At 41.9% G+C, this 27,818-nt stretch overlaps 3 protein-coding genes across 7 annotated transcripts in view; 2 read left to right on the top strand and 1 right to left on the bottom strand.

Moving 5' to 3' along the window:
* The window catches only part of atp2b1a (ATPase plasma membrane Ca2+ transporting 1a), a 38,031-nt gene extending 26,491 nt beyond the window's left edge, over positions 1-11,540 (top strand). Inside the window, exons 13-22 of one of the 5 annotated variants that reach the window (XM_034133548.1) lie at positions 1,674-1,853; positions 1,946-2,033; positions 2,137-2,243; positions 2,407-2,598; positions 3,372-3,585; positions 3,679-3,890; positions 4,053-4,160; positions 4,917-5,105; positions 5,671-5,760; positions 8,364-11,540. In XM_034133548.1, the coding sequence (XP_033989439.1) occupies positions 1,674-1,853; positions 1,946-2,033; positions 2,137-2,243; positions 2,407-2,598; positions 3,372-3,585; positions 3,679-3,890; positions 4,053-4,160; positions 4,917-5,105; positions 5,671-5,760; positions 8,364-8,765 (1,782 nt within the window). In that variant the 3' untranslated portion in view covers positions 8,766-11,540. Of the gene's footprint in view, positions 1-1,673; positions 1,854-1,945; positions 2,034-2,136; positions 2,244-2,406; positions 2,599-3,371; positions 3,586-3,678; positions 3,891-4,052; positions 4,217-4,916; positions 5,106-5,670; positions 5,856-8,363 lie in introns of those variants that run through there. The other 4 variants (XM_034133550.1, XM_034133551.1, XM_034133549.1 and 1 more) reach the window with 4 other exon arrangements.
* A 1,465-nt stretch (positions 11,541-13,005) lies between these two features.
* mest lies at positions 13,006-19,775 on the top strand. The gene is made up of 12 exons (XM_034133547.1): positions 13,006-13,144; positions 14,052-14,241; positions 14,710-14,789; positions 16,220-16,297; positions 16,419-16,555; positions 16,645-16,703; positions 17,235-17,275; positions 17,401-17,471; positions 17,574-17,675; positions 17,751-17,827; positions 18,406-18,469; positions 19,177-19,775. Exons 2-12 carry the CDS (start codon positions 14,088-14,090, stop codon positions 19,292-19,294), a joined length of 981 nt encoding a protein of 326 aa, XP_033989438.1. The 5' UTR covers positions 13,006-13,144; positions 14,052-14,087; the 3' UTR covers positions 19,295-19,775.
* A 16-nt stretch (positions 19,776-19,791) lies between these two features.
* Positions 19,792-27,154, bottom strand: copg2 (COPI coat complex subunit gamma 2). Its single transcript, XM_034133546.1, has 24 exons — positions 27,027-27,154; positions 26,417-26,469; positions 26,052-26,132; positions 25,864-25,935; positions 25,658-25,737; positions 25,422-25,497; positions 25,160-25,252; positions 24,942-25,028; positions 24,635-24,792; positions 24,070-24,203; positions 23,890-23,957; positions 23,457-23,645; positions 23,169-23,264; positions 22,752-22,995; positions 22,480-22,555; positions 22,231-22,334; positions 21,949-22,074; positions 21,771-21,839; positions 21,480-21,661; positions 21,179-21,308; positions 20,999-21,096; positions 20,759-20,897; positions 20,466-20,564; positions 19,792-20,161 (listed from the first exon to the last, which is right to left on the bottom strand). The coding sequence occupies exons 1-24, from the start codon at positions 27,061-27,063 to the stop codon at positions 20,031-20,033; spliced, it is 2,622 nt and encodes an 873-aa protein (XP_033989437.1). The 5' UTR covers positions 27,064-27,154; the 3' UTR covers positions 19,792-20,030.
* Positions 27,155-27,818: the final 664 nt, after the last annotated feature.

Below are 27,818 nucleotides of genomic sequence, written 5' to 3'. Positions count from 1 at the left end.
GAAACTGACAGCACGTTTTGTGTAGCGCACAGTTATTAAGCCTCCAGTCCTTCTCAACATAAACACACACGCACAAAACATTTAGCAACCCGCGAAACACACACACACACACACACACACACACACACACACACACACACACACACACACACACACACACACACACACACACACACACACACACACACACACACACACACACACACACACACACACACACACACACACACACACACACACACACACACACACACACACACCACACACACACACACACACACACACACACACACACACACACACACACACACACACACACACACACACACACACACACACACACACACACACACACACACAGAGAGAGAGACAGCACGTAGCTACAGCTGTGCCTGCAAATTCCTGGCAATTTGCAGGTCTAGCTATGTACTGAGTGTGTGTATTTCGCGGGTTGAGTGATGTACAATGGCATCCCGTGGAGGAATTCTGCAATTTTTTACTGTTACATCACAAAAACGCACAGCAGAACCAGACCCTGGAGCGCCGGCCTCTTTATTTACTTACTCCGCTTCATCCCCTATGGGTAATAAGGCTGAGATGAGAACTCTCCATCGTATTTAGTCCTTAGCAATATGCTGCGCCTCTCCCATGTAGGGATGGGTACCGAGCCCCGGTATTAAACGGGCCCCGGGCCGGAATTATTAAAGACAGTGGTATCTTTTAAGCTCCGACGTTATCAGACTTTTTATCGGTACTGGAGATATTTAAAAAAATATGTCATATGTATTATTGCTACATAAACATTATATTGCAGTTTTAGTTTCGCCAACTCCGTTTCTAATATGCAATAAGACTACAAAATGCGTCTATGATGTATTTTCGATCTTTCCAATCCAGACGAGAGATCTCTCTCCCTTCTGTGTGTGAGGGGGCGGGGCAGTTTGTAAAGGTCTCCTGACTGTGTTACAGACTGTCATCCTGGTTAGTGGTTACTCTGGGTTCTGTCTTCAGGACAGAGTGTTGGATTTGTTTGTTAATTGGATGGGACTGGATTGGATTCAATATTAGAGTAACTTTCTCGTTTGTGTTTATATGTTTGGCCTTTGTTTATGTGTTTGACTGATTTACTCAAATAAAAAGGTTGATGAATTATCATCTAATGATTTGTATGATGTTTTATTTATGTTAAAAGTCACTTTGAATGATTTTAACTAATGACAATGTAGAAAAACTAATATTTTAAATTCGGGACGGTCCACATTAATTTTGGGACGGCTTAGATTGTATTTCGGGACGGTTCCGGGAGGATGGTGAAAAAAGTTAGTTGAGAGCCCTGGAACTGGGTCTTTAGCTCTTGCTAGATGATCTTCTTCAGTCCTTCTCATTTGTTTTGGCTTTTTGCCAGTTTTTGCTGGGCAGGTGGTATACACACAACGTGTGCTGGAAATAATTGCCTGTGGTTTGAAGGGAGCTACAAACATTGAGACTGCAGCATATAGTCACTATATGAATTTAAACCTCACAAAACCTAGATAATAAGATAATAGCTGCGTATAGATCCGTAGTTGAACATAGCCAATGATCGACTCACAAAACCTGAACTTTAATTTGAATATCCTGTGTGATATGCAAAACATGCATTACTCATTCATTGTGTTTCCTCTTTCCTGCAGGTCCCAGACGCCATCAAGAAATGCCAGCGCGCTGGTATCACAGTGCGGATGGTGACTGGGGACAACATCAACACCGCTCGAGCCATCGCCACCAAGTGTGGCATCCTACTGCCCGGAGACGACTTCATCTGCATAGAGGGAAAAGAGTTCAACCGAAGGATACGCAATGAGAAAGGAGAGGTGGGCCTCGGCAGCAAAATACTTGACCTCAAAATTGACAGTTGAAAATGCTGCTTTTGAGATTCTATCAGGGTTTTTTCTCATGTTTCTAGATCGAACAAGAGCGCATTGACAAGATCTGGCCCAAACTACGAGTACTGGCACGCTCTTCCCCCACAGACAAACACACCCTAGTGAAAGGTAAATCGGTTATTCTGGTCTGAGCTAAATGTTTTGCTGTTACTAGTTTGTTGTTTTCAGCTTCAAGGATTATTCTGAAAATGTATGTTTTACTTTTATCTAGGTATTATTGACAGCACAGTGTTAGAAAAAAGACAAGTAGTAGCCGTGACAGGAGATGGTACCAATGACGGTCCCGCCTTGAAGAAAGCTGATGTCGGCTTTGCCATGGTGAGTTTTCTCTCTGTTTGCTATCTTTAATAAGACTTAAAAAGAGGATCTATTACTTGAAGATGCTAACATTACATTTATTGGTTATTGGTTATATTAGAATGTTTATATATTGTGATCAGATGCAGGCAGATTCTTGAGCATCATCTTTCTTTGTCTCCAGGGTATTGCCGGCACAGATGTAGCTAAGGAGGCCTCTGACATCATCCTGACTGACGACAATTTCTCCAGCATCGTCAAAGCCGTCATGTGGGGGCGCAACGTCTACGACAGCATCTCCAAGTTCCTCCAGTTTCAGCTAACTGTCAACGTGGTGGCTGTCATCGTAGCATTCACAGGAGCCTGCATCACACAGGTCAGCACCAACAGAGTTAATATAAAAGAAAACGCATTGGTCTCTAGCATGAAGGTGGTTGAACTAAACGTTTCTTCACTGGTTCACACTTTAACGGAGTGAAAATATGACCTTGTGAAGATCCAGCTAGGACATCTGAGGGGAAACACAGGGTGTGACGTGATTTTTTTTCACACCATCAAAGTGGCAAAATGTAGTCTATTTTGTTCATGTGAAAATGCAGTGATTTAAATATCATCTTTTGTATCTCAACCAGAAGATTGCAGATCTATCTTAAATATTCAATATATTCCTCAGAAATAGTCTTCATTTCCATAATAAGCCTGCCCTGTGGCAATAAACCTTCATCAGTTATACCATTTGCATTTGTGTACGGAAACCAAATAACTGACAGTTGTGCTGCAGACAAGGGCATACATTGCTATTTGGTTCATGTCAGTTAAAATCTATTTAATTTATGCGTCGTATTTCCATGGTGTTTGAGATTTGATCCTATGTGTGACTGTGATAGATGGATTATTTTAATGTTATTGAACATAATTTGATGGTCAAAGATCAAGTTTGTGGGCTTCACTCAAAACGCATGTGCTAATTAAGACAATTTCACACACATTTCAAATAGGATAAAATGATGACATTTTGCACAGACATGGCTATAAACTGCAGCTGGACTGGTAGGCGGAGGCATTCAACCGAGAGGCAGTAATTCCAGTTAATTCCTCCCTCTCTTCCCCCTCTTCTCAACATAATGTGATGCCTCTCTCTGCCTCCAGGACTCTCCACTGAAAGCAGTCCAGATGTTATGGGTCAACCTCATCATGGACACTTTTGCTTCACTTGCCCTGGCCACGGAGCCCCCTACAGAAGCCCTGCTGCTTAGGAAGCCATATGGCCGCAACAAGCCTCTCATCTCCCGCACCATGATGAAGAACATCCTGGGTCAGGGAGTGTTCCAGCTAATCACCATCTTCACTCTGCTCTTTGCCGGTAAGAACCCATCCAGGGTGCACAGAGCATGTGGACTTATTGTGTAAATCCGTCCGTTTATTTGAACACATTTTCTCTGACTGCTCCCTGTAGGAGAGAAAATCTTTGATATCGACAGCGGCAGGAATGCACCGCTCCACGCTGGACCCTCTGAACACTACACCATTGTCTTCAATACCTTTGTACTGATGCAGCTTTTCAACGAGATCAATGCCCGCAAAATCCACGGTGAAAGGAATGTCTTTGAAGGCATCTTCAACAACCTCATCTTCTGTAGTATTGTCTTTGGTACCTTCATTATCCAGGTAAAGTACACAGGAATATTTCGGCTTATATCTTTTTTTTGTAAATCTGCTTGGTGACTCATACTGCAAAAAAAACATGATCAGTCCCTGAGACTTGCAACCTACAAATGTGAATCTCAAAGATTGCTCTCTAATGAATTCCGCCTCTTCCTGCTTCTCCAGATCGTCATAGTGCAGTTTGGTGGGAAGCCGTTCAGCTGCGTGGCTCTGAGCCTCGACCACTGGCTATGGTGCACTTTCTTAGGCTTTGGCTCTCTGCTATGGGGACAGGTATGAAGTGACTATACAACTGAGCTTCACCGTCAGTTTGCCAGAGAGAAACAATGGTATGACACTGCCCCCCTGTGGTGGAGTTGGTGTAATGGGTGTCTAATGGTGGCAGATAAATGCAACAGTATGTTGTACTCTTGTAAAGAGATGGGTAAACTCCCAAATTCAAAATGAATATTTTAATTTTAAATCAAACCTGTAGTAGTTATACTTCCCTGTACATAGCTTCAGCCAATCTTCAATTTTATTTAGGTCAATCTGAACTGTCAAATGAAATGAATGTCAAATACCTTTTATTCATGGTATCTTTTCCTGTGGCCAAAACAACTATATATATAAAACACATTCAAATTATATAATAATCATGATAGAAGCTGTATCATTTTCAGCACTTTTGCTTAAAAATTACTGAAATGTTTAGTTTATTATTATTTCTGGTCTATATTTGTTGTACCGTGATGAAATAATTTGTTAGCATAACTTAGAACATCATTATTATCCCCTTTTTTATTAGCTTTGTTACAAAAATGTGTTTATTTATAAGCCTGTCACCTCACTGTGGGATGAGCTTGGACACGGAGCAAACCTAGATGACGTACAGCTGTCGTTGCCATGGAGCCTGGCAGGCGGCTCATTTTTAGGGTCACCGGCTGTTTAATGTCTCTGATGAAACGTAGCTCGTAATTAAATGCCAATCGGAGGAGTTTGACATTTTCATAAGTCAGTGCTGCTCATGTAAATACTCATGTGTTCCAGGTCATCTCCTCGATACCTACCAGCCGCTTAAAATTCTTGAAATCAGCGGGCCATGGCACCCAGAAGGATGAGATCCCGGACGAGGAGCTGGACGAGCTGGACGACAACGATGAGATCGACCACGCAGAGCGGGAGCTCCGTCGAGGCCAGATCCTCTGGTTCAGAGGCCTCAACCGCATCCAGACTCAGGTAACCATCCACAGACCCTCCCTGTACCACAACCAACACCCCCAAAGTCCAAGGGAATCAAAAGCCATAAACCCTTTAACTCTCTATTGCTCTTCCAGCTTAAAATCGATGTTCTCTTTCTCGGCATTCTTAAAGAATGGCTTGTGCCCTTAAACAAAAGCCTTTCCTCTTATTTTCTGTTTTGCTTCTGGGCTATTTCTGACTCGTTCTGAATCTGCTAAAACATGACAAGTTTGAAGGTACTGATGAGAAGCGATTGGATTGGATTCGAAGCACGATAAAACGGCTGAATGTTCAAAGCGTATTGGCATTGCTATTCACTGGAAATATGGACGAATTCTGCGGAGAAAAGAGTGAAAGAGGTCAGAGCTCCCTCCGATCAGTGCCTTTAAACCCAGCGTCCCCCTTTACTCTCTCTCTCTTTGAACTATAATGCCTAAATCCAATTTCCAAGTTATGTTTTCTATTGTTACTGGTGCCTTTTCTTTATTTTTCACTCTCCTCTGGCTGTGTTGTTTTATTTCCTCTGGGCTTTTCTCCTGTCACGCTGTCTGATTCTTTGCAGATGGATGTAGTGAGTGCGTTCCAGAGTGGAACTTCCTTTCAGGGGGCTCTAAGGCGGCAGGCCTCCAACTCCAGCCAACAACAGCACGATGTAACCAATGTTTCTAGCCCTACACATGTAGCCTTATCCACTACTACCACTACTGCCACTGCCGCCAACACCGCTTCTGCCACTGTGGGGTGTGAGTGCGTGTTCTCCTCTAGTGCATGAGACTTTTTTTATCTCTTCTGTTTTTCTAACATCTTCCTCCTCCACTCTTCTTCTCACCTAACGTTGACACTTTTACTCTCTCATGCCTCAAATGTCATGTAATGTCAAAAAGACACCAACAAGACATCTTCCATATTGCTTCGACAACACTGCTGTATATATATGTGTATGTAACCAGGTCGCTTCTAGTGTCAAAGTGTTATTTCTGTGTCATCATGTTTTCTGTTCTGCTTCTGCTTCAGTCCTAGAAATGGCATAGGTTGGGAAGGGCAGGGGGGGTGATGTGTCATATTTGACAAACATTATATTCTGGATTGACTGTCACCAGGTTTGCCTGCAGCTGCCCCCCCCCCCCGTGTGCTCTGTTCCTCTGTAGCACCCATGGGTCTGTGTCGCAGCTCGCTAGTCCCTAGTTGGGTAAATGTTTTGAGTATATGCCCATGATCACGGCCAAAAACCATAGATGGGGACCTCCTGTGAGTAAATGTATCCGAGTGTCAGTGGATGTCTTGTCAGTCAGTGAAATAATGAGCTTTTCTCCTCCAGCTGTGGCTCTCCGTGAAAAAGATAGGGGGTGGCAAGGGAGAGGCTCCAATAGCACCCTGTAGTGGACCAGCAGCTGCAGCTTATATGACAGTTTATTATGCATTTGGATGCGTATAGTTATGTAAGATCTGGCAGCCTTTTTCTGCATGAAACATCACCACATAGAGAGCGGACACGGATCATTTGATGATGGTATTTCCAAAGGCCGTGCTCCAACAACCGTGTGGCTGGTGACTATTTTTCTCTTTCAGATCTTCCTAGGAAAGACCATCTGACCAGCCGTGGATCTTAAATGTCTAACAGATGTCCCGAGTATGGAACAAATGTCTTTGCCCCTTGAATGTAAAAACGTGGGACTTTCCCAGATACATTCACCCTAGTTCTACTGTTTTTTCCCCCATGGCATGTCGGAAAATATGCAATTTAAGTAATGTTCAGATCTCTGTCTCAGATGGGACCCCCTGAATCCCTTGATCCTGCCTCCATTCTAAACTCTGAACTTTTCCTTTCAGGTTTCTCCTTGAGTTCCTCAAAGTCTTTTTCCTTGTTGAATCCTTGTTGTCAGTATGTGTCCACCTGGCAATGTGTTGCCTGAAAAGAATGAATTCCACTGACTCCCCACATATTCTTCTTTAGATTCTGTGAAATGTGTCATGGGCTATACTCAAAGGTTTACTACCATTGAACACAAGGTAGCGCCACGCTCTGCATGGGTTCAAAGTTCTCTGGTCTCGTTTGTGAGTTTTTCTCTTTGTGCTGTTTTTGACACGTAAACCAGCTTGTAGCTTGGCTGCCGCAGCTTCTTTGTTTTTACCCCACAAACATAAGCTGTAACTGACCACCCCTTCCTTCTTCCTGTCTCTGTCCTCTGTCTCTTTCTTCCTGTCTCTGTCCTCTGCCTCTCTTCCTGTCTCTGTCTCTGTCTCTGTCTCTTTCCTCTTTCAATTTCTTCCTGTCCTTCCTTTTCTGTCTCTTTCCTTTGTCTCTTTATTTCCGTCTTTCTTTATGCCTCTATTCCCCTGTCTGTTTTTAACTGTCTTTTTTGTCTCTATTCACATTGTCTCTCTGTCTGTCTCTCTTTCTCTGTCACTTTCTTTTCGTTTGTTCTTCCTGCCTTTTTTCTCTCCCAACTCTTTCCTAAGCATGTCCAACAAAAGTAAACTCTTGTGTCCAGCCTCTGTCCTCTCTTCTCTTCGGATGTGTTCTTGTCTAAAGAACAACATCCCTCTTGTCTCTTAGTTTCCTTTTTGCATTTTGATTAATCAGACACCAAGTGTTTTGTGACTTCTTGCAACTGAACTCACCAAAACCAAAACATACATTACATTGGGTTTGACATTGGATTGACCCTTCCCAAGACATTGGAGGATTTCCTTCATGGATTTGAAGAATATCTGTTTTTACAAGCTTACAGTCAGGTATCAGTTTTATTTCTACTGAATGGAACTCGAAGTTTCTATTCTTCCGAAACACTTTCCTTAGAGTCATGGCTAAAGTCTAGCTCGTGCTTATACTTGATTAGCATTAGCATCATTTCTGTCCATCAGAAAGGTAAATTCTGTGACATTTTTACATTTATTTGTTGGTATATTGGCAAATGAATCGAACTGAAGAACATAGGCTGCTCCTCATTACACTTTTTTGCCATACAAGTATGAATTTTCGGTGGTTTGAAGGCAAACGTCTCGGCAAATATTAGGCAGCCAACTTAAAGTTAACTGCTATTACAAGTTGTGAATTTAAACAACTGGACATAACTGCACACCTGCACGAGAGTTCTCCCCCTCACAGAATTGGTTGCCCCTAAAACTCACTTCTTATTGACCCAAGAAAACCTGCGCCCTTCAGTTTTTTATGTTATCCAAATTTAAAACGCACTAACACCCGTACTGATTGTGACTGACGGTGTGTTCCCTGTCACTTCCCCCTCCCTCCAGATCCGGGTGGTGAATGCATTCCGCAGCTCCATCTCCCTCTATGACGGGCAGGATAAGCCCGACTCGCGGTCATCCATCCACAACTTCATGAACCACCCCGAGTTCCGGATAGAGGACTCTGAGCCCCATATTCCCCTCATAGATGACACCGACGCCGAGGACGACGCTCCTACCAAGCGCAACTCCTCCAGCCCCCGCAACACCACGCCCACACCGCCCTCACCCACACTCTCCCACACCACCATCGCACCCACCGTCATCCCCACCACGCCGGTCTCTCCCTCCCCAAACCAGAACAATAACGCTGTGGAGAGCGGTAACCACCTCCTCCCAGAGGGCCCCAAATCAGGAACCCCCTCGGCCCCGGGGAGCCCCCTACACAGCCTGGAGACCTCCCTTTGATCTGACCCCCGCCACGTGTCTCCACCACCCGTCTACCCGCCACGAGGAGCTCCACGCAGACAACAGGAACGACGAACACTTGGAGAGAGAGGCGAAGGGCTAGAAGGAGAGCGTGTGTGAGCTGGCTGGACTCAGAACAGCAAACATTCAGAGGAATGTACGGCTTGGTGTGGATGCTTTGGTCCTCTTTTTGTTGTTCTTATTATTACCCCGCTGCAACACAAGGACTCTATCTCCACCCCTCCCTCCTTGGTCACTTTTTTTTTTTTCTCGGTAAACAAGGGGTGATTATAAACTCAGATTGAAAGTGACCTGTTTTTATTATTCTATTATTATTATTATTATTTTAATTGAGAAGGGGGGGTGCTCCTCCTGGCTTGAAGATCGTCTGTAAGAATTCTGAAAGAACCTTTACGCTTCTCTTTTATCTGAATGGTGTTGTATATTTATCTCTTTGGCCCTTGCTCATTCAAAACTTATTTCTGCTCCATTGGCTGTTAATATTTTGAGTTATTTATGTTTTTGGAAAAAGCAGGTCTGTTTACAAAGTTTGTAGATACTTTTTTTCTGTTTGTAGGCAAAAGAGCTTCCTGATGTATGATGCAGAAAACTGAGACAGAATATAAAATGAATGAGAGGATTATTTCAGATACTGCTGTATTTTCAGGAAAAAAAAGGGTGTTTCTATTGAAACTTAACTATTTTTGCCTGCAAGTTTTATTTGTTATATATTTGTAGATACATGTAGAACCTTCTAGCCAAACCGATAAACACTAAGGCTTGTATAGAAAAGAGGTCCACGGTTGGAGGAGTTTTCACAGGAGACGGGACGGGAAAGACAATTCGGGCCTCTGTCCACTAACATTGCTATAAATATTCTTCCATTTCTTCGATAGTTTTCATGTGCACAAAACCTTCTGGAGTTCTGGATTCTCTTTTCATTCATTCTTTTGTGTTCAAGGATTTCCACATGTTAAAGGTTCACTCATTAAAGGGAGTTAAGAGGATATCTGGGCCCATACTTAGCAAGCATCTCAGACTGACACCAATATCATGCTGAAACAAAGTCTTACCTCGCAGTCGGAAATGAAGTTATTAACCTCCTGCAGTCGCTTCAGCAGGAAGTAGAAGTTCTTTAGATTTGTTTTGTTTTACACACTGCACCGTAAAGTAAAATGTCTTCTTGTAGTAGTTAGATTTAAAAGATTTGATGCAGGGAAATCTCATGGGTGTGTGACTAATTTATGCATGCAAGGCTAACATTTATTTTATCCACAGCTCATAAAACACTAAAATCACCTTTTTGTTCAAAGTATTGCTGTATTCAGCAAGTGCTCCTATTTATTCTTCACTTACACTAAACTTGAATGTGCCTTGGCTACAAAAACAATTGAGACGATGCATTTCCCGCCTGCAGGTAACTCCTCAGATAAACACTGTTACTCCTACAGCTAAGCGTAGGACCAATCCGCTTCATTCTGATCGTTCTGGGCCAGTTGTGAATCATTCGCTCGCTCTGGATGCTTGGTAAATATGGTCCCTGGTCATCTTTGTTTTTTTTTGTTTTTTTAAACCAGTGCATTTCATTTTTACTTTTTGTCTATCTCAGCAAACATACCCCCCTGCCAATGTACAATATTAACATTTGTTGACTCAGGCATAGAGGAAATATTTAATTTAAAAGGAATCTAACACAAAAGAACCTTTCTAACTTCAGGCTTTGTGTATTTAGATAGCAAAAAGATGTCTTGGTTAAAAAAAAGAGCAAGTGAATTATTTTCATATTTCATCAATCTTTTGAGTCATGCCTTAGGAACAACTTAATTTAACTCCTCCGAGTTCTGGTTTGTTGACATTTAAAAACGTCAAAAACGGGGGGGAAGGCTTCTTTTTTTGGTCTCTTTGATTTGAACCCTGTCCATAAGACTCCTTTCAACATGGATTAATGTTGCTGCATTTGGTTTGTTTGTAAAATATTTTTGACACCTGATGTACTGGAAACGCTAAAGAATTGGACATGTGCATTTTTCAAGAATAAAGACTAGGCATACACTGGTATCTATCTGCACAGGGTACTTTATTTCATAGCGTTCCTTGGGGGAAACAATTTTGATACAAATCATAATAAAACGTATACCTTTGTATTTTTATGACACTACCGATGATACCTTTCATCGTACTAAACCAATTTTGGATGATTTGACACCAATCACGTTATATGGGGAGGGTTTTGGCCACTAAAATGTGTGTTGTTCTGGAATATTCATCTCAGGGTGCAATCGGTGTGAAAGAGAACAGGCCTCTTTAGTTTGTATATTACCACGCTTAATTAAATGTTTGGGACGGTGCTCGTCACCCACACAGGAGCTGGGCCAGCAGGCTGCAGATTGTCCTGCTGCCGGCTGGCCGTCTCCACCTGGAGGGCCGTGGACAGGACGTGGAGATGTTAAATCACAACGTTCTCTGAGGAAACACTTAGATTGATATCTTTTACAGATGATAAAATAGCAGCTGGGATTGCATACAAAGTGAGAAATTGAAAAGGCAAGCGGAATCCACATGAGGAGTTTGTTCTGTAGCTTCTTCCTGTAGTGGGAATGAATGTTTTTCCATCTGTTTTATGGATTATTTTTTTATCTTTTAACATTTGGAAATAAAAGTACTTCATGTCTGTTTATCTTGAGCATTTTAAATGGATATCGTGATTGGATTTACATTTGAAACTTGTCGAGTAATGTGTATGGTTTTTAAAAATAAAAAATGTATTTAGCCTAATTGCAGGGCCATGTTTTTCATTTCCCATGCAGTATTTATGGAGTGGAGTCATGCATTCAAATGTGGTCTACATTTCTGCAAGCTAACATCTCTGGCTTTTGTGAGAGTGATTTTCACACTAAAGTAACTGTTTAATTGACTCATAATCATCAGCTAATGGACAAAGCTGACAAATCACTGTTAAATATAGTGTGAATTTACGTTCCAATGTATTTTAATACGTAAACTAGAGAGCTTTGTCAGATTATTTACATTGTAAATAATGGCTGGGATTATTGAATATCTCATGTCATGTCTTTTTTTATTCAAATAATTCTGATCCAAAAAAAAAAAATATTGTAGAATTTGATTATTATAAAATATATCTAAAAAATGTGCTGATACAAAAATATAGTATAAATGTATGGAGTCCCTAAGGGGATTTATAAAATAATTTCAGACTGCCAAGTTTCTGTGTGATAATGAGAGTACATTAATTAATGTAGTTATATTTTAAAGTCCAAGCTATTTTGCAAAATATTTTGTTGGCCGTTCTCATCTGATTAATTGAACCCATATTGTATCCGTGCAGACTGCTGCGTTGGCGGATTATCCATGAGTGTAGTGTTCTCTGTGTACTGTACATCCATGAGTGTAGTGTTCTCTGTGTACTGTACATCCATGAGTGTAGTGTTCTCTGTGTACTGTACATCCATGAGTGTAGTGTTCTCTGTGTACTGTACATCCATGAGTGTAGTGCTATTTGTTAAAGTACAAGAGCACACCTATAAGGCACATGCGTGCCCGCGCACGGTTTGTTGCTTGTTGCTAACAGCCGCTGTCCATTACCCTCCTGACAGAATCTGCACTGCAGGAGTCAGCTAATCTGCATTGATCTATGATGGAGGAACATATGTACAGTGCCTGATGCACACAGCTGCTTTAGTACCTTCCCTCTGTGAAACCCTCCAGCATCAGAGGTCAAGGGAGCTGTCCACCTGCTCGCTCTGTGAGGACATATGTGTGTTTGTCAGTCTGCCAATCTTATTTTAATTAAAACACATTCACTATTATGGAGTGCGTAACTTTATTAATACATTTTAGGATTCGATTTTTTGTGAGTTTGATTTTCCTTTTCACATTGTTGCTTATTTACTCGATGTTTTATGTTATAGTCTACAGATCAATTTCATTTTAAGGGGCATTGGAATTATTAATATATGATAAAAGCTGTTACCAATAAATTCATCATCTGATTCTGCTAAAGGATTTATCGATGTATGATCTGATAAACTGAATTTAGAAACACAAAATCAGTTGTCATTGCACAGCCACACCACCAGAGGGCAGTCGACTTATCTCTGGACCTCTGCTTGTAGCCCTTTAAACAAAGATTGTGTATTGTAGAGATGAGTCACTCGGGGTCGCCTTCTTCACATGCGGTCGCGAAAACAACCACAACCCAGTGCGCTGCTAGGATAATTCAGTTTGCCTAGCAACAGAGTGAGACGTCTACACTCTTCTTCCTCTTACCGAGGTTCCTTTCCGCTCTGCAGGAATCCCTTCTGCAGTAATGGACTCTGACACCGGCCGAAGGTCTGCTAATCACAGGTCGTAACGTTTCTGTAAGTACTACAGTCTGCTACACTGTCAGCCTCTCAAAACTAACACACCGTGTTGTAGAATGAGTGAAGGGGAAGCTGTGTGTTTCCCTCTTGAGTTGGACGTTATTGAATTCCCCCCTTAAAATCGTTCATTTTAAGCTAATTTACTGTAACGTTGTATCCTTATTTGAGTGTTAGAGCTCAGTTAGCATGTTCTGTCAGCTAGTGCTGGTCCCTGAACGCCACACAATCCACATTGGATGATCGTGCTGTATAGTAATGTCAACAATATAGGTGAGAAGGCAGCCAGATCTCACCTGTATGGAGTTATATGACCTATTCCTCATTATTTTAGATTAGATTAGATCCAACTTTATTGTCATTGTCCAGAGTACAAGTACTAAGACAACGAAAGGCACTTACCGTCTAACCAGAAATGCAGAACAAGTAGTAAAGTACAGTGATATTTGTATAATACAAATATACATCTGACAGTATTTACACTATGAACAGTATAAGGAGGTATCTAGACATTATAAACAGCAGTATAGAAATTGAATATACTATAGATCAGGTCCAAAAAAGACAGTACTATACACTATAAACAGAATAAATATGAATATACTATATACTGTTATTGACATTTTTAAGTAATATGAATACATGTGAGTATGCTAATTGCTAAACCAGGTTGGCCTATTTTAGTGTAGGCCTATTCTAAATTATTCTGTGTATTTTATAGTGTTTCTTTTATTGATACTCTATGGATATCTAACTTAATTCTGTTGATATGTAAACATACACTGTTTATTTGTTGAACTCTTGTGCAATGATCTGTTAACAAGCCGTTGTAACAAACAACACTTTGGGATCAATGGTGTACATCTAATCTAATCCATACTGTTGCATGTGACCCATCCTCTCCTAGAGGCAGGAATGAGACCCCCCCACCGCTGAGCTCAACATGAAAGAGTGGTGGGTGCATGTGGGTTTGATCTGCATCCCACTGGTGGCTGTCTACCTGCACATCCCACCCCCCCACCTGTCCCCCGCCCTGCAGAAGTGGCACAGTGCGGGGGAGGTGTTCCACTTCAGAGGCAGGGAGATCTTCTACAGAGGTGAGTTTGGAATGTGTCCTCGGTCACAGTGCTGGGGTTAATGTACACACACGGGTAGTCAGGAGTGTAATGGAATATTACTTTGACCAGGGCTTCATTACGTTTTCAATTCACGATTATTATTTTAACATCCAAATCAAGTGAAAAACAGCCATTATAAGAGACATCGTACGTTTTGTCTGACTGGCTATCAGTCTAACACCCAAAGAGATACACTTTATTTTTCGGCTGTTCTAGAGCTTATAACCATAGAGATTGCCATTACATGTTCAAGTTTTCATTTTCTTTATCGACTAATTGTTCAATCTATATAAATGTCACATTGTCTTATGAGCTAAGCCGTGTGCTTTTGAGAGACCTGATCATATTCTTAGTTATAATCTTGTTTCTTTATTTTTTCACCATGACGTCCATCCCTTCCACACATGTGCTTGTCATACATGTAAATGTCTTCTCTCCCTGAACCAGATTCCTCCGGTGCTTTGGGAAGCTCTGATGTCATCATTCTGCTGCACGGCTTCCCCACCTCCAGCTTCGACTGGAACAAGGTACGCAATCAGTAGCTAGTGAAACACACCGAAGCACCGTTAAAAAGCATAGATGTCGTTTTGACGCTTGAAGAGACTTTGATTGGGTTAGCTGGACTCGTATAGAGACACTCCTTTAAAAACATTTGATTATTTCAGAGTTTGAGCTAGAAAACAAGGACCTGTTCAAATATCTATAACATTTCCATGACACAGAAATGAAAAAAGGAATCTCAATAGAAGGCAATGAAGTAATTGGAGTTCTGGCAGGCTCGTCTCATCAAACCCCCTCAAAAATGGTCTCTAGACCAGGGGTGTCAAACTCAAGGCCCGGGGGCCAAATCCAGCCCGTGACTTCATTTTCTGTGGCCCCACAAGAGCTTGCAAAGAATATAATATGTTTATTATACGGTTACATGCCGATTTACAGAAGCACGTTGCCCATAGACTACATGTCCCACAATGCATCTCAAATTTGACTTTTTTCGCAGAATTTGACATTTCTTCTTCAAAATATTCATTTTTCTCAGAATCTCACATTCTTTTCAAAATGTTACTTTTTTTTCAAAATGTCATTTCTTTTTTTTGATTTTGCCTTTTTTTCCAGAATTTGGCTTTTCTTTTTAAATCATTTTGTGACATTCTCACTTAAGAGACTTATGAAGTTATTACCCTATCCGATAATAATCCAATGCAGAGGCAATAAGGTAATATAATACATTATTTTATATATATTAAATATTTATATATGTTTTTATATAGTCTTATATAAAACTGGCGCTTTGAGTGCAACCATGATGCTAATGTAGCCCGAGATGCAATTGAGTTTGACACCCCTGCTCTAGACTGTATAGCAATTAACAAAAAAGATATGGAAGAAGTAACCTATATGTGAAAATGAAGTGGGAGGTAGAGTTTAACATTGAATCGTCTGAGAGGGATTGGCATTCTATGCTGAAAACAACATACTTTAACTAGCTCCAAAAGATGGAAGGAACTTGGATGGACATGAAACCACACATTAAAAATAAACAAATGGGAAGACAGTAGTACTGTGTGAGACAATGTGGACAGTTCCATCCCAATAACTCAGGGGTTACTCAGACTCTGGAAGACTTATGAACTTCTAAGATTCCCTGTGACCTCAGGGCCGGGCACCTCGGCTTGATTCCAGATAGTATCATTGGAAAGGAAGACCCCTCCTGGCCTGGGTCAGCGACATTGTAGAAGAGATGTATACTATGTAAAGACTGACCTTCTGTCTGAGGACTAAAGCAGAGATCTGTGAACGAGGCTGGGAGAAATGGAATATATCAAAGGAATAAGAAGGCTGTAAATGTGGAGGAGTGTGGTCCCCTGTTTAGTTTTCCAGTATCTATGTATGTATCTGTGCGTGTTATGTATTTGTCGATTACAAATAATGTGTTTGACCAGAGAGTTTTTCTGTACAGATCTGGGAGCCCCTCACTCAGCGCTTCCATCGAGTCATTGCACTAGACTTCCTGGGTTTCGGCTTTAGTGACAAGCCTGTGAGTAGTGTCAGTTCAAATGTCTCTATTTTATAGATGAAGCAATTATAAACACATGTCCTGCTTGATGATCTATAACTTCACTGACTCGTAACGTGTTTCCTCCTGCCGGACCCCCCAGAGACCCCACAAGTACTCCATCTTCGAGCAGGCCAGTGTGGTGGAGGCTCTGGCGGCTCACCTGGGTCTGAGCCACCAGAGAGTGAATGTGATGTCCCACGATTACGGAGACACCGTGGCCCTGGAGCTGCTCTACAGGTCTGTGTGTGTGCCAGGGAACGCCTTTAATAACAGGGTAGATAAAGAGCTAACCCCCCCCTCCTCTGTGTTTCTCTGCTGCTGAACAGAAGTGACCAAAACCGCACAGGTCACCTGACCTTCAACAGCCTGTGTCTCTCTAACGGAGGTACAGTCTACTGTCTTTGGGCATGTTGTAGTTAGCAGCTTTACAGCAACAAGACTGGGGCTCTTATATTCTGTAATCAGTTCTTAGGAAGGCTTCATCCACAAAGAACATCTGAATATAGATTCATCTCTCATCCTGGGTTACCTTGAAATCTTAAAGAGAATCTAAAAATTTGAATATTTCCCGTCTTTTTTAACAATGACGGAAAAATCTGAACGCAGTCCGTCTTTTTGACAGATTAGAACAAACTCGGAACAGCGCCAAAGCTTCCCCGCAGCGAGGCTCCGGTGTTATGCATGCCCTCCAAAAAGGAAATGATACCGTTTCCAAACCTAACTTTGCCGTACAAATCACTGAAATGTCTGTGAGTTTTGGCTTTACGCTGTGCGTGCTCCCGCGAGGTGACTTTTGGTATGACAAAACGGGCAATTTGAGTTAGTTTCATAGTTAAGTAAAAATAATAATGTAACCTAAATCTGTTTGCTATGTTTTGAAAGTCACACTCAGTGCTGAATGTATTATTTCCCACAGGTTTATTCCCAGAAACACATTACCCACGTTTGCTGCAGAGGGTGAGTCACCTTTGATCCTACCTTTCATCTCATGTGGAATTGTGTAATGTAAGATTTGAATGGAAATCTGGTGTGGCGGTTTGGCTCTCAAAGGTTTAACTGAGACGTTGTGTTGTCTCTCAAAGCTTCTGAAGGACTCCAGTTTCCTGGCTCCAGTTCTGACGCGTCTCACCAACTATATGCTTTTCCAAAAAGGGTAAGAGAACCAGAATTATCTTCCAAATGATGAGATTAAAATCTATGTTGTAACGGCATAAATGTTCTTGTTGAATGTTGAATGTTTTCTGTCGTCTGTCAGGATTGGAGACGTGTTCGGGCCGTACACACAGCCCACAGACGCTGAGTTCTGGGACATGTGGACGGGGCTACGCCACAACGACGGCAACTTAGTGTTGGACAGGTGTGTGTGTTTTCTTTGCATTCAAATGAATTGTTTTAGTTGCTGCTAACTCATGTAATCTTCTCCTTCTCCCAGCATTCTGCAATACATCAACCAGAGATTAAAACACAGAGAGCGGTGGGTGGGTGCGCTCACCTCCACCTTCGTTCCACGTGAGTTCAAAGTTGCTCCATGTTGATGAATGAGAGGGTGGGGGTTATAAATGAGAGGGTAGGGGTCATTTTGTGCAGCCGAAACATTTCCTTGAGATGTATTAACTCAGTTGTGTAGAGCCGTGGACGCTAAGCTGCTTAGCATGTGAGAGGAAGCTTCGTAGTCCATCTGTGATCCTGAGCTCAGGGGGGGGGGGGTGTATGTGGGAGTGTGTGAGAGTGTGTGGGTGTGTGTGCTGCTGACACAGACCTCATAGTAAATTAAGCTAAAGGCTTTAGCTAGAGTCACTGAGACAATTCTTCTGAATCATTGTAGCAGTGAGTAAATGTGAGATTCAAGTGTCGGGTGACTTTGAAAAGAATGTGGCGTCCTGCAACATATAAATCAAATCCAATTCATTATAATTTGTATATCATATAACTCATTTAGCTTTTAGACCTCATATCCAGATCTTTTATTTGCTATTCCAATTTAAACTACCTTCTTTGAAGAACTCCATGTTGTATCTCTCCTTCCTCTGAGTGTTCCTCCCTCCATCTTCTCCTCCATGACCTGTTTCCTCCCTCTTGTGTTTCAGTGCACATGATCTACGGACCCCTGGACCCGGTCAACCCTCATCCCCAGTTCATCCGTCTTTACCAGTGAGTGCCCCGACCTTTCATTCTTAATCCGTGTCTGAAAACCTCTTTACAGACACTCTGCTCTCTGTTCTTTCTTTTGGAGCTGAACAGATAGATGTTATTTAAAGACTTCCCACATATCTTGTTTGGTTACAAAATGTGGACATTTATGGGAACATTTTTATTAATCTAATGATTATGAATGAGTTCAAGTCTTTACATTTAGGTTTTGATCACAAAAATGTTAATGTTTATTTAATTATTTCAGGGTTTTTTGTAGCTTCTTTTTTGTTGGTTGCTCATTCTACTGCCTAGTTTCCAAATATGTTTTTGTAAAAAAGAAAAGAAAGTTCCAACCAAAAACCTTTAAAACTAAAACTCAACGACATTACCACTACACCAAAGAGGAATGATAGATGTGAGTGTCCCCACATTAAAACTTGTAGTCAGAAATACTCACTATTTTGGTTAAATTACATTTATTCTTTGGATGCAAATAATGAGGCAATACTTATGCACAAACAAATGTTGATATTTGCCTTTTTCTTCATGTTTTGAGCATTTTAGTAGGGAGATTAAGAAAAAAACTGATTTCAGATAAAGCTTGATTTGAACCCTAAATACTGTGGTTTCTGAGTCAGTGTCTTAAACCACTAGACCACCAATGTGTTAAATAGTTATTGTTTCTCTTAATGTCATTCACTGACACACGTGTCCTGGTCCTGCAGGAAGCTGGTCCAGAGGTCCACCATCACCATTCTGGACGAACACATCAGTCACTACCCTCAGCTGGAGGATCCCACTGGCTTCCTCAATGCATATTTCAATTTCATTCACTCGTTCTGAAAAGATACTAAATGCAATAACCTGTGATCATGAATTAATTCTCACCCTTAACAAGCCGTTTGGTATTTTCCAATGAATTTCTAAATGGTCACATGTGGTGCTGAGACCTTTTCTGATGATTACAGCCAGGAGTAATGCTTCATCAGATTGAGATTTAATCACCAGTAATTACCAGCATCAGTCCCTAAATATCAATTACTACCTAGGAGACATCAAATGTGAGCTATAAATACCATTCCTTGTACTAAATGACTATTCTGATAATGCCAGAGGTTCATTTATCGACCCTCTTTCAGCACAACACTGAAAGTTCTGTTGGGTCTGTGATTATTTCACTTTCTGTGGGACATCGTCAGTTTGTCCTTTAATTGTATGCATTCTGAATGAATTTTGATATGATTTTCTACATTTCTCCTGATGTCAATGAAAGCCGAAATGTCAACATTTTCTCCAAATAAAACTAGTTTTGTAAAAAAAAAAATGTTAATGGAACTTGATTTACTTTGACAGACAGAATTTATTGAAGATTTGACCGAAGAATGTTCTTATCGCAAACAAAACATGGGGACCAGCAGACAGTAAAAGAAAGTGAAGAAACATTTTAGTAAGTAATACAAATGTATGTTATCTTCCAGGTCGCATCGTGTCAGCATAATAATCACAATAACATTATATATTTAATCATTAGAGCTGTGGAAAGTGATGACAGTTTGTCGTGCAGAGAGGGAGGCGGGGCTTAGCCGACAGACGCCAGGATGATGTCGACGACCGTCTCGTCACTGCTGCGCACCGTCACCTGCATGGTGACCCCGTCAGCCAGGGCCAGGCGGGCGCGGACCAGCACGTCGTGACCCCCCCGAAACACACCTGAGAAGAGAGGGAGGGAGAGCTGTCAGCGGCCAATCAAATCACACCCGTCAGAACCCAGCTTACAAGGATAGTTTTAAAAATAAAATCGTGTTTGTGTTCAATAGTGTTGTGCTTTATAGAGAAGTTCTTAGGTGAGAAAGTGATGACATAATTATGAAGGTATATTATCCTTATTGAGTGATGTTAATTGAACTGAATCTTTAGTAATGGTATTTGGTTTCAAAAAACATCTTGATGTTTCATGAGAAACATAAAGGCTAAATTACAAATGTAAGAAATCAAGTCCACATCTAGCACCCACCAGCGAGGAAGAGGACATGCGAGTTCTTGTTTTCGGGAACTTTGTCGGAGCGTTCGCATGGCTGCATTCCCAGGAAGCTGATGATGTTACCCACCGCCTCTGCACACGGAAACCAAAGATGAGTCACTCAACACACTGTCATCTACTGCAAACATCTTCAATGACTAACAGGCACAGTACATATGGTTATGGCTGAAACACTGGACTCTAGTCTACAAATGTAATCTCAACTCAAAGAAAATGTCCAATATTTGACAATTGATTTGTTGTACTAAGTGCAAATTCTGACTCACCGTCCAGAGTCCGTACAGACGCCAGGGCGAAAGTCTCTTCTTTCTCAAATTCATCTCCCACTTCCTCCCACGCTGCTCCAAAGTTGGGTTTCAAAACCTTCTGAATGTGATCTGCCACCGTCACCTCCAGATCCTCCAGCTGCAGAGGAGCAGGGAAACAAGATGAATAGGATTTACATTGACAAACACACACCAAATGAAGCTCATTCTCCTTGTCGGTTTAGTTTTGTGATTACATACCACGTATTCATCATCATAACCGTCATCGTCGGGCTCTCCTGTGTTGGGGTCGCAGTCTCTGACCAGGTACTTCATAGTACAACTGAACGTACAAGACACTGTGGAAGAGGGAAACTTCTTTAATATTCTTTATCAATCTGCGACTGCTCAAAGAGCCCAAAAACCTCTCCGTGTTCCTACCGGCGGTGGGGTCGTCCTCTGGCAGGCGCACCAGGGTGTAGCAGGACCCCGGCTGACTGTAGGCCAGGTTAGCGGCGGGGGTGTAGTGAATCACCTCGTAGGACTCCGACGGCTCCATCTGCACCATGACCTGGCAGAGATCAACACAACACAATCACAACACTGCGTGGACTCTTCTCTTTGATGTGAGATCACTCAAACGAGTCATTTAAGAACAACATTTATCTAGCCAGATCTCCAGATAGATTCAAGTTAGTTGTACAAAATGTTCATGAAACAAAGCCCCCCCCTCAGCGGGTACCTTTTGCAGGAGCTGGTCGTTCAGCGTGTTTGTGCAGTCGAACTGGAACACCATGTGCCTGGCGAAGGTGTGTTTGACGGAGCGCACCACGTATTCTGTCTCAGCCTCCGTCAGCTGCACCTGCTCCGAGGACTTGAAGAGCGGGCCGAGACCCTGGAACTCTGGGATGGCCGCCAGTTGTTCTGTAAAACAAACAAAACAGTTTAAAACAATACTGTGGTTTTATGTAGAAAGGTGAGTATCAATGTCTAATTTTGAATGTGATGATGGACAGACAGTTATTGATCTTACCTTGATAAATGTCCTGGCGTGATGGGGTCAACTTATCTGGCATTTTGCTGCTGGAAATAGGGGTCATTTCTAGGAAGAATAAAAAACATAAACAGACGCTCCTTAACTATCTGATTCAGTGATAGCTTCTCATTTGAGGATTAAAAAAACCTGTGCAGTTCAGAAAAAAGCTTTGTACCTGTTTTGTGTTCTGTGAGAGGAGTGGTGGCCAGAGGGACACTCTTTATGTCGAAGGGCTTCTCTGAGGGGTCCAGAGTGTACTGGTGGAGAGACTTCTCCAGGCCGGGGATAGAGACCGACAGACCTGAGAGCAGGAGAGGAGACGTCAGCAAAAACCTCTCCAACGTATGGGTAGATATTCTGACAGGCAGCTAGTATGAACTCTCATCAACACTATCAAGACAGTGTGTGTGTGTGTGTGTGTGTGTGTGTGTGTGTGTGTGTGTGTGTGTGTGTGTACCATTAAATATGTATGCAGCGTTCAGAGCCTTCTGCTTCTGCTGCAGCACGTTGTTGTAGAAAGTAGCTCTGTCGCGCACCTCATCATCACTGTCCATCATGCACCTGTGAGAACAAACGTGTTACAGTCAGCCAACACAATTCCATTCAAACACAGAGGTATAGAACGGGATTCATTATATTTAAGAAGTCTATTACCAATACTTTAAAATATGTTTTCTTTGTATTTTCCTCAAATTAAAATAAGTACCTCTGCATGAGAACCAGGACGCTCGGCAGCAGATCATCATTCTGAGCTCCAAATTTAGCCAGAGCGCTCACAGCAGCTGAAGGTGGAGGAAGAAGCAAATGTTTAAACTGGTTAGAAAAAACCATACAAATAATGTAATCAGTATTCCATAGATGTCATGCAAGTAGCACTGACGTAGACACATGGATGTTAGAGATCAGCCACTGCCATTTTTAAAAATTGACATTCCTTAAAATGTTTCCCATTGACCCCCCCCACAGTCCCACCCTCACCTGCACGGACAGCCTCGCTCTCCAGCACCACCCTGTTGAAGATGAAGCGGATGTACTTGGAGGGCTGGGGGGTGCGGGGGCCCTCCTTGCCCAGGAGGTGCAGGATCTTTGTGGCGAGCACCGTGTGTTCGCAGTCCTCGATGAACTCACACAGGTGGGCCAGGCCCGTCTCCTTGCTCTCCGGGTTCTCCTCGATGATGCTGATGATGCAGTCCACGATGGCCCGCTTGTAATCAAAACCCCCCTGCAGAGAGAGAAGGGTCAGGCTTAAACACAACTGAAACACACACTGTAGGACTTCATCCAGTAATATGCAACACGATACACAATCTGTGGACAAATGGACTACTGATCAACACTTATGTATACTTGCTCCATAGCAAGTGTGAAGGTCAGCAGTGTAAATGATCCACTCACATCATCTCTGAGCATGTTGGACAGGAAGTTCATCATGACGCTGTGCTTCCTGGGATACTTCTGGCACAGAGCGCTGATGGCCTGCACAACAACCACCTGGAACAACAAGCATCAGGGACAGGTTAGGGACAAATACAACAACAATAACAGGTTTCAAAAAAGGTAGGTGAAGAAGAGCATCTCTTATAGGAAATGAATGCCTGGCTCTAATTTGTAGAGTATTTGATGGCAAGACTCATTGTCTATTTGTAGAGAACTACAGGATCAAACTAAGCTAAAATGTGAGACCTTGAACTCGTCAGAGATCTCGGAGACGAACGAGGAGATCTGCTTCATGAGTCGGTCCACGCTGCTCTCACTGCCCGTCTTCAGCAGAGTGGTGATGGCCAGCGTGGCGATGCTGCGGTTGGAGTCGGTGATCAGGTTCTCCAGGTCCAGGTTGCACGCAGTCACAGCTGATGGATGCTTCATGGCCACCTAGTGGACACAGGGAACATGTCAGTGTGTGTCAACACAGATGGATTATAAAAAAGCACTTTCAGGCATGCTTTATGTATGTAGCTGTGACATCAAAAGGGACCACTCTAATACTGCCCTTTTACATAATGCAATTCCTGAATAACTCAGCAATATGACAAACTATATATTCATTGAAATATCTATGCTTCCACATCATAAATAAAAGAAGCCATGTAAAGGAGGGTGTTGAGTGAAGCTGTACCTTGTTGAGGGTCCGGACTGCAGCGTACCTCAGGGCTGCTTTGGGAGAGCTGCAGAAGAGCTGCAGCACTGTGGGAAGACATCCACAGTGAGACTCATAAACACATCATTCTGTTCTGACAGCCCACTATACAGATAGAACAGTAAAAAGAGAGGACTGAGATGTGGGTAAACTCCTGACCTGACACGGCGGGGGCCAGCTCCCGGGCCGTACAGTTGGGCATGTGGACGATGGCAGAGGCCGCCTCGTACACCACCATCTCATTCTTGTTCCTCAGGCAGCTCTCGATGAAGTCAAACAACGGGCTGTCGTGCCTGGAAATAAAAAGGCAGAATTCAGTGCTGTAAAACACAACTCATTAACCCCGCAGTTTGCATCATGTTGTCCTATGGAACTACCGAGATGTTTTTGTTTGTCTACTAGAGCAAAAGGTTCTTTTTTTTCAGCCAAGGACCCATGATAGGATGGAGAATATACTGGGGACGGCCTTATTTATATCCCAGGGAATTATTTGAACACCATATTCTTCATTAAGAATTGACTTAGAATCATACATTTAGTTGTATTGCAGATTATAAGAGATCAAACATTTGTTAAATATTAGAATGTACTTTATGAAATATGAAACATTGGAAAATGTTTTATAGTTTGTTGATTTTTGACGCCTCTAGGAAATATATAATTATATTATATATCTGTTCATATCATGATCATTTAAATGGATGAATCTGAAATCTGTTCTCACCCCCCCTCCGTCTCGTCCAGCAGCTTGCTGGCGATCCTGATGAGCATGCAGTGGGCAAAGGGAGACTTGAGACCGGACTTGGTGAACTTGTTGAGCATCTTGGTGACGGCCAGGCGGTCGTTCTTCCTCAGGTGGTACAACAGGCCCAGGGCATGGTACTGGGACAAGAGACACACATACAAGCAACACTTTGAAATGTAACTGTAACAAGTTATATATAATCTGCTCCAACCGAACACACTCACATATTACTCTTCCCTCTACAAACAGATAAGTGTTCAAACTAACATGAATGACTCCTACACACCTGGACCATGACGTTGTCACTGGAAGCAGCTTCCTGAGCCTCATTCACCCAGCGCTTCACCACATCGTAGCTCATCTTCACCATGTGCTGCACACACAGAGAGAAAGGACTACATTACCCCAATGATATGACAAGTGAATCTCAATGTTATGGAACCATAAAATATCAGGAGAATCTTTGAATGTATAAGAGAAATGTAAAACAGTGCCTTGTCTTACCAGTGAGGAGACCAGGGCCGAGCTGGACACACTGGGCACCTTGTCGACAATAGCCTGCTTCATGTATCTCTCAATGGCCTGCAGCATGGTGGTCTGTGGGGAAGACAAGGAACGTTTTAATAAAATAATGCTTCACCTCTAAATGATATTCTAAATATGTATATATAATATATACAGGAGCTCTTCTGTATAGCATGAGATGACAATGTGAAGGGAGAGATGGGGCAACAGGACAGGGAAAACAAGCTGAAGCAGCACTCACATCAGTGATTCTGCAGAGGGCTCTGATAGCAGGTCCTCTGTACACATCCTCCTTCCCTGTCATGTCTTTGGTCAGGCTGAAGATATCACACAAGGAGAAAACATATTTATAACAGAGTTGTTCTCATACGTGATATAGTTTGAGATGCCTTGTCTGTTAACCAGATGAAGTACTGAAGGATAAGAGCTGAATATATCAGTATTTTCACACAGGTCATACAACGTCATGGTACAAACCTGCTAGTGACAATGATGACATCCTCAGAGATGTTGGCCATCTCTTTGATGGTCAGGTAGCACATCCTCCTCAGGGTTTGCTAAGAGAGAAAGAAAGTATGAACTTATAATAATTATACTTAAACACTACAAACTGATGCTCAAATGGAAAAGAATAATGAAGTCTCTTAGTATCCAAACCAATAATTGAATGAATGAGATCTTACGTCATTGGACTGAAAGAGCCTGGTCATCGCAAAGAAAGCCTCGGTGGCCTCTGTGGTCCCAAAGTGCTCCCCCTTAATAAAACATAGAAAAGACAAAGAGAGACTTTTGATGTTAAGCTGGGGGGACAAACAAAACTCAATACATGTCAAAACAGTAACTGTTCCTTTTAAAAGGAACTACTTTTTACCTGGTTGAGCAGGTATATGATCTTGGTGAGAATGTGGAGGCATCTCCTCGGGTTGATAGGAGTCTCATTGAAGATTCGTGCCTGAGAACACAGAGGACACCTTCATTCATTTCAATGGCAAGGATATTGTTTCTTTGGCTAATGCTTTTCGTCTTATATAACAGCAGAACACATTTTATTTGATTACTGGTTTATTTATTATTTGTGTACACAAGTAACATATGAAAACACTGAATCAAAATACAAAGAAAACGCATATAATTCAATAAATAATGTTAGGTAATTCTACAACACATTCGGACACAAGCAATAAACAATAGAGGTAGAATTATACATTTTTAAGAAGTATTATGAGGGAAAATTACCTCCTGCAACACGGCACTCTTCTCCAGATGTTGGAAAGGGTTGGACCCACTCCCTAAATGTCAGAACAGAACAGTCGGAGAGGTTGTAGTTAAAGCATTGCTGTATTGCTTTATTAAACTTAAATGAAAGAGAACACGCCGAGAGGACGCCAGTTTAAGATACATATATTCAATCCAAAATATAATAATAATCAAAGCAATACATGAAGACATATCTCCCTTGGATTAAAGAATCCCTGCAGCATGATTCACTCATCTACATTGTGAACTCATGTTCAGAGATTAAACGTCTAAAAAACAACACATCATAACATCCAGCTGACACTGTCTACACTTCAATGCTAACGCTACATTTCGCTTATCTGGTGTTAAAATAGCACGAACACATTTGAATGCAACTGATAATCGGTTTACAATTGACCTTCGATAACTGTTACATAAATATAAAATAACCTGCAAGCCACGGTTAAACGATATCTTAATACCTCCTGTTAACTTTAGCTAGCCGGCTAGCTGTTCCAGGCTAGCTCTGTTAGCTACCAACGCGCCACACACAATTTCCGTTTCACAAACGTTTTCACTCTTTACATTAATAACTGTGTGCTCTTACCTGACTCCTCGTCCTTCTTATCAAACTTTTTAATCATGTTGTCGGAATGGAGCAGACGGACGAGATGCTCTCGGTCAGAAGAGAAGCTACTTCCACGTAGCCAAAATGAAAACTCAGTTCCGGTTGAAGCGTCCACGTCAACGGAAGACAAGCATGAACCATTCTACATCATGACCAGCAGAGGGCGCTGCTGACAAGCTACATTATACAGGAGAGTGAATGAACCTATAGTTCATACTGGATTTAAACCAAATCACACATGTTTAGTAAGTAACTCTTTTATTAGATTTGGTGACACAAATATTTAAACATATTACGTTTTTACAACAGAGAAAAATGCTCCATATATCATGGAAGAGCCTCCTTACTGCTACATAACATATAAAATGTCTGATATATTTTGCTTGAGTTTTGCCAGATAAATGTGAATTATATTGCACAGTGAAAATAGAACGATCTGCCTGCTTGCTAATTCATCCTTGACCTTGAGTAAGGGTTGGGCATGGGAAAGTATAGGAGGACCAAAGAAAACTGAGAGTGGCCCAACATAGGAGCAACGGAGAAATAATCATTTCTCAAAACAGTAGTCGAAATTATTTAAATGGCCACAAGATGTCGCCATTGCATCCTTGTTTTGAGACTCTTGCCAGAAAGGAGACCATCACCCCATCTATAAAAGCCAAATAGCTGTTGAAGTATTCAGTTTAGTGGAGGAGAAAGAACAATTCTCCTCCACTGACAGCGTAATAAGGAATTTATGTTATAGCCTGACTGATACTGATCATTGTATTT

The sequence above is a fragment of the Trematomus bernacchii genome, unplaced genomic scaffold (genome assembly GCF_902827165.1).
Source record: "Trematomus bernacchii unplaced genomic scaffold, fTreBer1.1, whole genome shotgun sequence".
Taxonomy (NCBI): domain Eukaryota; kingdom Metazoa; phylum Chordata; class Actinopteri; order Perciformes; family Nototheniidae; genus Trematomus; species Trematomus bernacchii.
This window is presented reverse-complemented; position numbering and strand designations above follow the sequence as displayed.